This window comes from Lotus japonicus, chromosome 1, assembly GCF_012489685.1.
Source record: "Lotus japonicus ecotype B-129 chromosome 1, LjGifu_v1.2".
Lineage (NCBI taxonomy): Eukaryota > Viridiplantae > Streptophyta > Magnoliopsida > Fabales > Fabaceae > Lotus > Lotus japonicus.
This window is the reverse complement of record NC_080041.1, coordinates 125,615,076-125,629,766: the sequence shown is the minus strand read 5'-3', so window position 1 is coordinate 125,629,766 and position 14,691 is coordinate 125,615,076. Positions and strand designations below refer to the sequence as shown.

The 14,691-nt window shown below is 35.8% G+C and overlaps 1 protein-coding gene across 2 annotated transcripts; it reads left to right on the top strand.

Moving 5' to 3' along the window:
• The first annotated feature begins 2,341 nt into the window (after nucleotides 1-2,341).
• Nucleotides 2,342-14,078, top strand: LOC130730329 (histidine--tRNA ligase, chloroplastic/mitochondrial-like). 2 transcript variants are annotated; one of them, XM_057582310.1, is made up of 11 exons: nucleotides 2,342-2,729; nucleotides 2,836-2,931; nucleotides 4,608-4,696; nucleotides 4,843-4,972; nucleotides 7,521-7,613; nucleotides 8,947-9,021; nucleotides 10,320-10,437; nucleotides 10,978-11,120; nucleotides 11,870-11,998; nucleotides 12,114-12,183; nucleotides 13,458-13,591. In XM_057582310.1, exons 1-10 carry the CDS (start codon nucleotides 2,379-2,381, stop codon nucleotides 12,144-12,146), a joined length of 1,257 nt encoding a protein of 418 aa, XP_057438293.1. In that variant the 5' UTR covers nucleotides 2,342-2,378; the 3' UTR covers nucleotides 12,147-12,183; nucleotides 13,458-13,591. The 2 variants fall into 2 exon arrangements, with proteins under 2 accessions (XP_057438293.1, XP_057438292.1); XM_057582309.1 differs by lacking the exon at nucleotides 12,114-12,183 and adding an exon at nucleotides 13,810-14,078 and having other exon boundaries at nucleotides 2,347-2,729; nucleotides 13,458-13,621.
• Nucleotides 14,079-14,691: the final 613 nt, after the last annotated feature.

Genomic DNA, 14,691 nt, shown 5'->3' with positions numbered 1-14,691 from the left:
TATGGAAACCACTGGAAGGCCATAGCCAAAAAGTGGCTTCAATTCATTCTTTGGCTTTCATATCTGTCTGCAAATTTGATTGCTATCTTTGCACTATCATAGCTAGATTGATGTTGCACATATTCCTATTATGTTTGGTGGTCTTTAGTCTATCCTACTCTAACATGTCTATCAATCTCACTTCATGAGTTCTTGATTTTCTGTTACTTAGAATGCAGATACGGCTGGAAGCTGCTGATTTGGAAGCAAGTTTCATTTGAATTAGCATGAGTTCATATTAATTCATGTTAAAGTTTGACAACAATCAGGAATAGCACCTAGGATTGCTGCTGATTTAGAAGCAAGTTTCATTTGATTTTTTAATTAGAAATAAATATTTTAATGATTTAAATTCAAAATGTGATACCTTCTTACTTTATGAAGTGTTTTTTTATGTCAAAGAACAGACTCTGATTGCAGTGAAAACAAAATTTGCATATGATGTTAGGTACTGTGTGGAATTTGTGGATAATTTATAAGAAAAGCGGTGGTGATAGTGAGGTAGAGAAATCTGAGAGAGATTTTGATGTAAATGGAGATTTTTCTTTCTTATGAGATTGGACTTTTAATCCTTATCCACACCATTCAAAATTTCCATTATTAATACTATTATTTTCGACACTTATGTCACTGACAAATAATAATTAGGTTCTGATGTAATGTATATTCTTTGTAATGGAGAATTAAGTAGTTGTTTTTAAGAGTCTTTTATATATAATTCAGATGTAAACAGTATGCACTCAACTATCACTTGAGCACTAGAGCAAGTAAAGGGAGCATACTACGACTGTTTTACTATTCTGAATTTTTTTATCGCAGAAATGCTCCGGTAAGTACAACAAGCTCAAAAGCAGAATAACATGATGAAACTACTAGATATTATTAATGAACCAAACCTTTCAGTTTCAAACTGTCAAGACCTTCGTTAGAAATTTGTTCTAAAGTACGCCCATTAGTACTACTATAAGAGCAAAGCAACATGCTTCTTATATTGGGAGATAGACAAAAGCAGAGGTTGCCTTAGTAAGCTTTCTCACCTGGATCAACAGAAAAAGCAACTGAAACTCGATCGATGAAAGTTGGAATGGCAAGGTTTACTCTTAAAGTCTTCGGCAGGAGGAGGATACAAGAGATCGACCTTGAAGCAAGCAAGGTATGGTGGGTGTCATCATCTTCATCGATATTACCCACCAGATAGACTTGAGAAAAGACTTTCAGGCATCCTGAGAGTAAGGAGAAGCTGGATCTAAATGTATTAGAAAGAGCCTAAAAGCTTTTATATATAGGAAGAATATTTTACATGAAAATACTTCTACATAAAAATAAATGTTAATAATATTTCATCGGAATTTTATTTTGTTACAAGAAAAACATAATATAATATAGTTTGATGTTAATTTTTTACTACATAATAATATAGTCCACTTTAATTTTTTTGTACAAATTGTTATAGGAGTTAAATTCTCCTACGGGAAGAAATATATTTTAACAAGAAAGTACTTTCATTAAGTATTAATTAATTTATCAAATACAATAACAAATTTCGCGGTACATTCTTTTTTTTCTAAGATTAAAATGTGTTCTGAATGCTTTATTGGTGATTCTTCATATCTATAATTTGTGTTATTGTCTTTAGACTCATGAAGAATGTGAAACGACTTCATGTTGATATGGGTCAAACTTAGTTTATTTTATTGTGTAAAAAATGAACTCGCATAATCACGTACATAAAGAATCTTTTCTCTTTTTTTCATTGTAGATTAAATCAGCTATTGTTTATTAGCCATCATTAAACCACATCCCCTAATATGTTTTGCATAATTTGAGATTTGGTTAACCAATTTTTTTATTAGTTATTCAATTGTACGAAGTTCAATCTATGCAACAAGGGTTTTAATTTAAGACTTTTTATCCACTTTGCTCATCATTTCACACTCTTCTATTTCATCCGTTGTTTATTATATTTTTAATGATCAAGGTATTAATTGACCTATCAAATATAATAGATGTATTCCCCGTGCAACGCGCGGGTAAAAAACACTAGTAAACTACTTATTTCAGAAGTTTGCATGTTCGACTCCTCATGCTGATGTTAAGGTTGTACTGGTGCGCAATGGATCAACGAGTACCTCCATGAATTACCTACGATCTGAGAAGCATGCCTTGACCTGTAGTGGTGACGAGAACCGACATTCCGAAACTTTCCTTCACCAAGTCCAAATTTAACAACAATCTTATTATCCACAAGTTGGGCCTATTAGGAAGAGCAGAGGATTTATTTCAAGCCCAGTGTGAAAAGCCCACTGAATATCACAGCAGAACCTCACTATCCCACTCTCATGCGTTTCCAACCAGCGAACCCGAGCTTCACCACCATCACCATGCCTGCAACTCCACTATCATCTTCCTTCCTCACCCTGCAACCGCGCTTCAACTCCTACATCAACCCTCTCTTCCGTTCACTCACCTACCAACTCAATGGCAACTTCTCCACAGTCAGACTCCACTCCGCACTTCCCGGCGCGGCGGAGACCGACTCTCCCACCGGCGGCCGAACCGGCGCCTTAACTCCCGGCCCTTCTGTCCCCCGTGACGTGCAGAAAATCGACGTCAACCCTCCCAAGGGGACACGTGACTTCCCGCCTGAAGACATGCGCTTGCGCAACTGGCTCTTCAACCATTTCAAAGAGGTATCCGTGTGTACTCAATTTGCTCATGCTCAATGTTATGCTGCTTGATTCATGGTTTTGAATGTTAAGAATATGATTTTTTCATCTGGGTCGTTGCGAGTTTCAGGTTTCACGGTTGTATGGATTTGAGGAGGTTGATTTTCCAGTGCTTGAGTCGGAGGCATTGTATACTAGGAAAGCAGGGGAGGAGATTAAGGACCAGGTAACCATTTTCTTCACTTCACTGTTCCCTTTACCATGAGAAGCTGAGCTAGTGCATAGGTACATAGAGGTGATGCATTTATAGGTTATTCTAGCCTGGTCAATTTATGTGGGTTTGATTGAATTTTCGCTCCAGCCACGATTGCTTATTTTACTTTTAGTTGAGTCCACTATACCTCATATTTATATTATTTCAAGGTCATGGCAATATTCAAGTTAATGAATGAAAGAGAAAATATAAATTTTTAGTCAAAAAGCAAGTAGAAAGAGAATAATCAACCGTTGCTTAAATAAGCAATGTTGCTAAAATTTACGCAACAAGAACTGCCACGTCATGTTGCTCCAAAATAAGCAATGCTGCTTAAGTGCTCCAACTGAATTAAGCAACCTCCATTGGAGATGCTCTTACTTGTGTACGACTGTGACATAAACCCATCAGCCTTATTTGCGGGGATAAATGATATCAGTGGGCAATGCGGATGTTAATTTTGCCCCATTTGTTGGTTTAACATTCCTTGTGTCAAGCTTATGTTTGGTTGGATGAAAATGGAGCGGAATGGAATAGAGACGTAAGATGTTTGATTTTTTGGACTGTTCAGAAAAAAGATGAGTATCCCACCTTTTCTTTTCCTTCAATTTTGTGGGAATTGGATGGAAGTCATGGAACAATATTTTTTGTTTGTTTTTACATTCCATCATTGAAATGTTCAAATGATGAATGGTAACTTCACTCCATTCTGTTTTACTTCACTTCTTTCCATATCCGCTCTGTTAGATATTCAAACTTTTGTTCCTTTAAGTCGCTCTCACTAGTATGGATTACTTAATCTGAAAGTATTCTTCTCTTCACACTTCCAATATGCTTAAAAAAGGGACAATCTCTGTGTTTCTCGATCTAGCTTTGATGATGCTATTAAATGTCTATGATGAGATACTTGGTGGTGTAGTATTTTCTTGGATGGTAATGTACAAGATAGTAATATCTCATTCACATTTTATTCTCTGGAGACTAAAAGAGATACACTTTCTTATATCATTATTTTAGTAGTAGAAAGCTTGGAGCAGGTCTTTACCATGTAAGTGTAGTAGCAGTAGAAGGAACTAGGATTTCATGAATCATGTTAACAGATATCATCAAGGGAATATTTATTATCTACTGATCCATTAATTTATTTGGAGAAGTTCATTTATGTTTGATTAATAATTTGGTAGATGACTGGTGTTTCACTGTTTTTCTGCAATTAAGTCTTGTCTCTATTACTCTGCATACTACTTATGAACAGTTAGTACTGTGAAAACCAGAAAATATATAATATAATGTACAATGGTTCCAGTTAGCATCATCTTATTCTTTGACTTTATAGGGACAAGCATTTGCTTGAATAGAACCCTGATTTGGCCTGAAGGTAGTTAGAGCAATCAATTCAATTTTTCTAATACAGCAACCATAGTTTAGGCATGTGAGACCAATGCATGGAAATATGGTTGATGGTATTGTGTGAGAGGCTGCAAAAGTCTTCATGTAGTGCACTTTGATGGCAATTGTGTCACACAAACAAACCGATATTGTGATAAGTATTTGTTATTGAAAAAGAAATTCTATTAAAAATTAAGAGAATGCCAGGACACAAAGAAATTTTGATGAAAGATTAAAGTATATACATTTAATTTGTGCAGCTGTATTGTTTTGAAGATCGGGGTAACCGTCGTGTTGCGTTGAGGCCTGAACTTACTCCTTCTTTGGCAAGACTGGTGATACAGAAAGGGTAAAATTCATTTTGATGTGCTCATTTTAGGATTCCTTACATATGCGGTTTTGGTGTTAAGTCTAGGACTAAAAATTACAGTTAACTATTGACATTTTTGAATGTGAATATTGAGTTCTGATCTTCATGTTTTTTGCACTTTCTAGGAAGTCTGTATCACTACCATTGAAGTGGTTCACTGTGGGACAATGTTGGCGGTATGAGAGAATGACAAGGGGGCGTCGCCGTGAGCACTACCAATGGAACATGGATATCATTGGTGTTCCTGGTGTTATGGTAAGAGCTGTCTACTATTCATCTTGATGTAATGGACAGTCCTCTTTCTAGTCAAATGTTTCAAGATTGTCATGAACCAATTATCCCAAAAACTTAAGTTTTTGGATAAGGGTCACAAGAATGATTTTATATTATTATTTCTAACACTCCCTCTCATGTAAGGGCCCTTTGGGCTTGAAGCATGGACAATGCACAGACTCACGTACCATGGGCTGAAATTCAACTTTTTATTAGAAGAATTGAGGGCGACAAGGACCGAACTCCAGACCGCTTGGTCATAGAGGCTCTGGTACCAAGTGCGCGTGAATCATTGGATTAATTTATTGAGGTATGGGTCTGCGTCTCTGCGAATCTGAAGCCTTAGAGCTGGAATTCGATGTCGCAGTTTGTTGATGAGAAGCCTGAGCAACATTTACTTGAATTGATTCAGAGAGTGATTTCTTCTGTAGCTTCTCCAAACGAGTCTCATGCTTAATGAGCATAGCACCAACATCAGAAATCGAACATGGAGGCTCAGTAGTCTGGACTACGGTGACAATCAAGTGATACTCTTCAGGCAAACCTTCAAGAGTCGCTTCCAGATGATCGCGATGCGAGACATGCTCACCCATGGTGAAGAGCGTGTTGACAATCATCTTGATTCGATTCAGGTAATCAGTCATGGAGTGATTTTCCTTTGCAATATGGCACAATTCAGCGCTCAGAATATTCAATTGAGCCTTGGACTGTCCATGGAAGTAGCTATGCAATTCCTCCCAAACCTGCCATGAATGAACACAAGTGACAACGTAAGGAAGAACAGATTCAGAAAGCAACGAATCTTGTTGCTCCCATTCGCTATGCAGAGGATTGATATACTCAATCATGCGATCCACATCAGATAGTAATTTTGGTGGAATCACCGGATTCCAGTGGTGTTCATTGCGCGTAGCGGGCCATGGTGGAAAACCAAAATCCCGCCATACATGACAAATAATGGCAGAGTATGGCAGAATATGACGGGATGTCGGCCATGGCAGAAAGCAAAAAACCACCATGAGAAACTGTCACGGCGGATATTTGATAACACTGCCGGATTCACAACATACTTTTGAAGCTTCCTACTGCAAAGAACTCCTTCAATTTTCTGATTCTTCTCATTCATTTTGATTGAAATCTGATGAGAGAACGAGAAGGATGAAGACGAATCAGAGACATTGTCGCCTCCTGACGCACCAAATGGATTTGACAGTGAATCCATTGATGGATCGGTCAAGCTCTAGATACCATAAAGAGAAACCCTAAATAGATAGGTAGGTAGGGAGGGTAGGAGATATGAAAATCTGAAATTCTGTTATTATGATAGGCAGAGGTTACATGAGTTACACATTCTGTATATATGCAGAACAGAAGCAGTAGCTTCTGAATTACTGACTACTAACTACAATCTAGCATTAGTCACTTAACTACTAACTACTAGATACAATAGGGAGGGGGTGAGGGAGATCTGAAAATCTGAAATTCTGTTATTATGATAGGCAAAGGTTACCTGAGTTACACATTCTGTATATATACAGAACAGAAGCAGTAGGTTCTGAATTACCCACTACTAACTACTCTAAACAAGGGATTTTAATCTCAAAGGAAGTATGTCTTGGACCTCCTTAAGGAGACATGCAAACTTGGATGCAAGGCTAGCAGATAAATTTGAAATGAAGGATCTTGGGAAACTGAAGTACTTTCTTCGAATTGATGTAGCCTACTCTAAACAGGGGATTTTAATCTCAAAGGAAGTATGTCTTGGACCTCCTTAAGGAGACATACAAACTTGGATGCAAGGCTACATGTGTTCCTATTGAGAAGAATCATAGAATAGAAGAGGAAAGTCCCAAGATTGACAATGCTTAATATCTGAGACCAGTAGGAAAGCTAATATATTTGGCCCATACTAGACTTGATTTAGTACATGCTGTCAATCTTCTAAGTTCTAAGTCCGTTTATGTATGATTCAAGAGCAAGACACATCCAAGCTGTAGTCTGAATTCTACATCATCTCAAAGCCACACTAAGGAGTGGATTGTTGTTTAGAAGTGGAAATTTGACCATGGAGCTGTATATAGATGCAGATGGTTAGTCATTGACAGAAGGTCAATGTTCGGCTACTATATGTTTTTGGGTGGCAATCTAGTCACATGGAGAATTAAGAACATAATATAATTCCTTGGTGTGCAGATGCTGAATTTCAAGCTATGGCACAACAAGTTTGTGAGCTATTATGTACGGGGATTGTTTTAGATGATTTGAGAGGTTAAGTATGAACATGTTGCTTCTCTGTAGTTGTGTCACAAAATAATGAAAATTTCTGGATGTTCTTCAGAATAAAGTCTTTAGATATGTTGGTTTTTGTTATTTATATTATTACTTTGACATGCTTTGAGTAAATTTTTATGGTTGGTTCGTATTGTGTCTCTTACTTCAAAATTTTGAACAACGGTACAAATAACATTATTGAATGCATTAGATTGTTATCTTTTATATGGATTTTATCATCATGCTTTTTATATTGTAGGCTGAAGCAGAGCTTATATCTTCTATTGTCACTTTGTTCAAGCGAATAGGAATTACGGAATCAGATGTTGGATTTAAGGTTTCTAGTCGAAAGGTGCAGATTTTATTTTCTTTAAATGATGGGCCGACTTTCCTTCCATTACGCTATTTTTATTTCATTTCCCTTTCTTTTCAAGAGTTATATATTCAAGGGATGTATTAGTTAATTTATTAATATTACTTAAGACACTTAACATGTCTGCTCCTGAAAATTGTGTATTTTATTTCATTTCCCTTTCTTTTCAAGAGTTATATATTCAAGGGATGTATTAGTTAATTTATTAATATTGCTTAAGACACTTAACATGTCTGCTCCTGAAAATTGTTAGTTTGTGGGGGCATGTTAGAATATAATTTTGTTAACCATCTTTAGCTTTCTGTTACGATTAGCTGGATTCGTTAAGAGTTAGTTAGTTTGTTTTGTAAGTGTCTCTCTCTATTACAATTACCTGAGTTAGTTTCATTTTTATACAAACATCTCAGTGTAATCATCAATTGAATTAACAAATTCATTCTCAGAATTATACAGAACTCTCTCAATTTCTCTCTAGTCTCTTTTTTCATTCTTGTTTGTTTTCTGTTAAACTTGTTTGCAAATTCCCCAACACCATGGTATAGCTATGGGAAAACATCAACACATTATTGAGACAACTGGTACTACTCATTTTCGACTTGCTAATACACCTTTAAAATGCTGGTGGTTATGTAGTTATTACTCCCTCCGTTCCAGAAAGTTTGTAGTTTTGGGTATGATTTCAATATCCCAAATAGTTTGTTGTTTTAGGATGCCAATGCATTTTTCCCCATTTTTTTTCCACCTGTACCCTCATTTAATACATTTTTCTCTCACTTATCACCTTTCATATTAACCAACCACAACTCTTGTCTATTAATTACATTCCTCTCTATCTAAGTATAATTTAATAGTTACACATCATACTAGTAAAATTAAATAAGGGCAATCTAGTCAAATTATACTATCAATAATTGATTTCTTACTCTTTGTGCCACAACCTTAAACTACAAACTTTCTGGAACGGAGGGAGTATATTCTTATAGCTGTTTACTTAATTAATTGGATGCTGTCTTCAGTTTTTTTTTTTAAATAACAAAGGGCCTCATTTTCTTTTATTTTACACTATTTCCATACATGTTTTTGGTTCTACACTTCTACTTGCTTTGTCCGTGATGAGTTATCTGCTTATGTTATTAAATGTGTCTGTTTGGGTTATTCTTGAGTTCGAAAGGGATATCGGTGTCGTTCTTCTACCTCATGCCCATTTTACATGTCTGACAATGTTACTTTCTTCAAGGACATTCTGGTCCTGCTTCAGTTTCTTGGTATGGTTTTGTTTGGTGATAGGCTATCATTTCTTCTTACTTTACAGGTTCTTCAGGAAGTATTAAGGTGTTATTCAATACCTGAAAATTTATTTGGCAAGGTCTGCATCATTATTGATAAGGTGAGTTATGTACCTTGTTTCTGTTTTACTTATTTTCTTAAAGTGTAGATGGTGCTCTAAGTTTCTTCATCTTTGTCTTGTGTGTTTTTTAATACACTTTTGTGTGTGAATTTTTTAGGCGTATTTTTATTGCACCTAAGCCCTCATATGGTTAGGGTATCATTTATTTTGTTTAGTTCAGTCACTGAATTGAAGGATAAGGAAAATATCTTGCTTGAGGATCTTTGGTAACTTTGTATAACATTGGTGGTTGATTTCACGATTATAAGCAAATGTGGGGTACTTTAAAAGGAATTCTGACTGTCTAGTCAATAAATAAGTAAATGAGTTGTAGTTGAATCATTGGTTCTTAGAATAAAGTCCTTTGTACCTTATGGAATGGAAGTGTTAATATCATAGTAAACTCAACGCAATTCTCATTGGTATGGGTACATGTATGTGGTGTGTTGTGCACTACTACCTCCGTTCGTATTTAACTGTCCTGAGAGAGGAGAAACACATATTAAGGAGTGCATTGTTAATTTTCAGAAAAATATTATTTGTTTTCCTATTTTACCCTTTAAAATGTGTTTTATCTTCCCTCATTTATTGCTCATACAATGACCCTATTAGGAAAAACATAATTTAATGGTCTTGAAATGCTAAGCGGACAGATATATAGGAATTTTTTTTTTCTTCAAAGTGGACAGTTAATAAGGAACGGAGGTAGTACTGTATAAAATATATGATACGCAAGGCATATTAAGTTGGTATGCTATTTGGGGAGATTTCATTTGGGAGAAGCTTCAACGGGACCTTATATCCATTTCCTATGTTAGGACAAGTGGCCAACTTGCAGATGTGTTCACAAAGGCTTTGAATGGGGTGCGTAATGATTTCATTTTTAACAAGCTGGGTATTATCAATATCTATGCTTCAGCTTAAAGGGAAGTGTTAAGGGTTAGGGTTCTGAGTTAGAAGTAGATTATTGAGTGTGTGGGCCAGACTCATATGTACATGTATTTGGTACTTTGTACCGCACATTGTCCCTTAACCTAGAATGTACATATATCAAGACACTGCATCTAGCAGAGTATCAAATTAGAATTTCCCAATCTCTTTTTTTCTCTCTCATATCTCTTTTGCTCCTTCAGACAAACCTATTTGTAGGATATCAATTTCGACTACTTAGGATTTCTATTTTCGTAACTTTAATTTTATAATTTGGCATTTTCCTTGTGTTCTATTGATGAAGGAATGAGCTTTCTGTCAAAGCATATCGTTCTCAATAAAAATTCATGATTTTCAATTTTATACAGATTGAGAAAATTCCAATTGATGAGATAAAGAAAGAGTTGAAAGCTGCTGGTCTATCACAAGAGGCTGTCCTGGAGCTATTGCAAGTCCTTTCTGTAAAGTCATTGACCGAGTTAGAAGGTTAATCCTCTGCACTTAATTGATTCTGAATTTTTTCTATAGTATAGCAAATTTCCTGAATATCTTATGTCCTGTTGCAAGTGTTGGAAAAACACATATAACAGCCCGTTGTAGCTTATGTGGTTCAGACATTGAGAGTGGGTTTATGAATTTAAGAATACAGGTGCAAGCTTTGGATGTTGAGATATTGATTATAGATTTATTCCGCTTTTATATTTAATGACTTCCAGCTTTTTTTCTCTTTTTGATGAATGCTTCACTTTCCCAGAATATCCTGAATGAGGTTTTGGAAACTTGTTTAGCTTGATAGAGTATCAGAGTTTGACCCTATTTTGTATTATTGTGTTTCTGTTTGATGTCATATATGTATCTCCATAATTTTTTTTAAATATCATATCCCACTTGTCAGATAAAAGATTTGCCTTCCTTTGCCGTTATCTCGAAGCCCATCTATGGCTCCACAAAGTTCATATACTCTGTATTAGTTTGTAAAAACCTAGTCATACAACTTGCATGAAATCTATATTCAATTGTATTCAGAGAGACTCGGAAACAGTGGGGAAGCAATTGCTGATCTCAAAGAGCTATTCTCACTTGCTGAAAAGTTTGGTTACTCTAAATGGCTTCAATTTGATGCGTCAGTTGTTCGTGGCCTTGCATATTACACTGGCATTGTATTCGAGGTTAGATTGTCTTCACGGCTTATATATACTAAATAAATGTTTTACATTAGTATAGATAGTTTAGGATCTTTTTTTTCTAAATTCTTGCTTGTGGATTACCTCTGTGTTGCATAACTCGATACTTTTCTCATTACATCGTGACCTGATCCTGTGACAAGTGTTTTATAGGTTCATTCAAACATTGAGAAGTTTCTTGGGGCTTGTGTTTTCAAATTTACATACTCTTACAGTATGCTTTGTGACTCCAAACAGACATATGCTTATTGAGTTATATAAATAAGGGTGAAGTCCATGATGAAAACCATAATCTTTGTTTAAAGCAACTTTTCATAGGCTTAAAGACATTGGAAGAATACTTTGTATTTTTTAATAAGATACTGTGAAGTTCATACCTTTGTCTGTAGTGTGTAAGATCCTTCGTGATAACATGATTTCATGATCACCATGAAGATAGCATATAATGAATCCTTTGCCCTCACTCTGCTTTTTCTCTTAAGGATTTTTTTTTTATATAGAACCCAAAAATGAAAGAGTACGTATTATGTATAGAACAAACTTTTATATTGGTATTGTTAATGCTTCCTGGCATACTTAAGTTTTACTCACAATAATCATGTTGCATGTACACAGTAAGAGAAACAGACAGATTTATTGATTTCAGTGGTTCCGATTGTTGTGTTATTTTGTCACTGTGGTATCAATTCGCTGTTATATTTTTTCCTCTTTCAAATGATTCAATTCTTCAGTAGGGTTTTGACCGACAAGGAAAGCTCCGAGCTATCTGTGGTGGGGGGCGATATGATCATCTGTTCTCAACTTTTGGGGCTGATGACGTTGCTGCTTGTGGTTTTGGATTTGGTGATGCAGTCGTAGTGGAAGTAAGTGTTTAACTTTTCCGTTTTTCTCTATTTGAATGGATCTCAAATCCTCAAGAGTGCCTACAGGGAGTGTGAAGGGGTTTTCAATTTAAGATTGTTCTATGTATTTTGGCAGTTTTCTGGTTTATTCGGTGGCTATTGGGTTTAATACAGGGAGCCAGGCAATCAAGTCACATCTTTTTTGGGTATTAGTATCTTATTTACTTGTCTGTAGTAGCTTTTGGGGTGCTAGTTTTCTTTGCTTCTGTGCTGCTAGCTTTAAGCTGGGTCCTTAGTTTTTCACTTGTTGTTTCTATTCTGTTTTAGAGGTTAGTCTTTTCCTCTTTTATTAGTTGCTTTCTCCCCCTCCTTGTATTTTGGGTTGGGCACCCCTTGGGCTCCCTTAATATATTTCTTTGGCTTATCAAAAAAAAAAAGTGTTTTTAACTTTTCCGTAGCAAGAGATGTGAAGCCATCATATTATGTATAATATACTATCTAGTGCTTTTTTTTATGAATTCCATTTTCATGGGTATGTATATGATTTTGTGATGGCCCAGGGGCTGTTTGATGAAATTTCTAAAAGTAATGTTTAATCTTGGCATACAATTATGAACAAATTTAAGCTTTTGGGAAGAATTTACTTCTCGAAAGCTTGATTTGGGCAGTCACGAACAGGAACTTGGCAGCTTAGAATGCAACACCGCGCGAGAGTTAAAAATGTTTTTCATTTGTATCAAGAAATTAACCAACTTAATTAATACGAATTATTTGTCTTCTCAAAATAAACACCCAAATAGTAATTTTAAATTAGAAAAATTGAACTATGCACTTTAATTCGCTTGCATTTTAAATTCCCACTAATTCTCTACCCAAACACAACCTTGTGCTAGGTACACATATTTCACCTTTCTAGGGGGACATTTTAATGAATGGAAGGTACAAAGGGGAACTTGGGTAAGCATTGGGCACATGACGGATTTGTTTTGACTTTGTCCATGTGTATTCTATTTGTTTACTGTTTTTGGATGGCTGGAATATTTCTTTTACCTTCCGCTCCCGGTATTCACCTACTTGAAAAAAGAGTGCTTCTGTTAAAGATATTTTTTTTTTGAACTGCTTCTGTTAAAGATATACTTTCACTTTTACGTAAACCTAAGTGAAAAAAATTACTGTCTAAAAGCATCTTATATTGTAGTCAACCTTTTATCAAACTCTTTTTAGAATGTTTCATCATTGTTGTGATATGCATCTATTAGAATGTTTCAGTTTACTGAGGCAACCCTCTCCCTACACGCAGTTTAATTATGTGTGCATTCAGCGCTGTAATACCTGGCTTATTACTTTCTAGTCAGAAATTTCTTTGTTAATGCTGATCTCTGCTGTTAACTGATAGCTTAATTGAAGTCGGAGTACCTCTTTTGAGACTCCCGTTTCTCCTCCTTCGTCAACTATGCTTGACCTCTGTATTCTGTAACAGTTGCTGAAAGAGAAGGGCCTGCTACCAGAACTCAGCATGCAAATAGATGACATTGTTTGTGCCTTGGATGAAGACCTTCAAGGATATGCTGCTTTGGTTGCAAACATTCTCAGAGAAAAAGGACAGAGTGTTGACTTGGTTTTGGAAAGCAAACCACTTAAATGGTATAAAATCCTTGTCATTTTAATTTCCTCCTAAGACATGGTCCGTGGAAGAAAATCATAACATCTTTTCATTCGTGTAGCCGTTCCCACTTCGGCAGAAGTCTTATAGTTGCTGTTGTATCATTTTTGTTTCCTTTTCCTAAATGCATACTTGAATGTTTATAATCTTCCTATTTATTCTCTTTTAGGGTTTTTAAACGAGCAGCCCGAACAAATGCTGAGCGACTGGTATTAGTGGGAAATTCTGAGTGGCAAAAGGGTGTTGTTGGTGTCAAAATTCTATCTACTGGTGAGCAGTATGAGGTTAAACTGGATGATCTAAAGTAAATCAGAATTTGAATTTTTTTCATGTATTTTGTCTTCAGTCTTCATTTTTGGTATATAAAACTTACATGCCCGCGTGCACCTGCACATCTATCTATTCATCTACATTTATAAATTCCGCTGCTTCAGTTCATATTTATTTTTTATCCGACCATTTTCACCTACATTATCAGCCCCCTCCCCCCTTTCTCTCTCTCTATGTGTGTGTGTGTGTGTGAGTGTGTGTGTGTGTGTGTGTGTGGGAGTATGTATATCTATATATATATCTGTCTGTCTGTGTTTCTATATATGTTTATACTTTATAGAGGAGTAGGCCATATGTAGTCCAGAAGCTTGGATATTTTATCAATTAGGATTTAGGACAAATTATTAAGCATATTTAAGTTGCTGAAGCTAGTCATGGTGAATGCCACTGCATGCCTCTCGGAGAAGAGGATTGCAGTGTAAAGTTCATGTTTGCTAACACTACAGATAATTTAATGGTCATTCAGCAGAAGTTCCTGCAGTATTATTGCGTGGAGAAACATATAGGTGAGGATTCATCCAATTCTTGTCTTTCCAAAATGCATCTATATTGTATGGAGATTGGAGAAACATCATTTAAAGAGTGGGTCATGTGAGTAGAGCCTTTTTTAATTGTTCATTTACCTTGGAAATGGAGGGTTAGTCTGTTAAGATCTCATATTGACTAGAGATATGTCAAATTATTTCTTACAAAGGGTAGGGCAATGATCAACCCTGTGCTA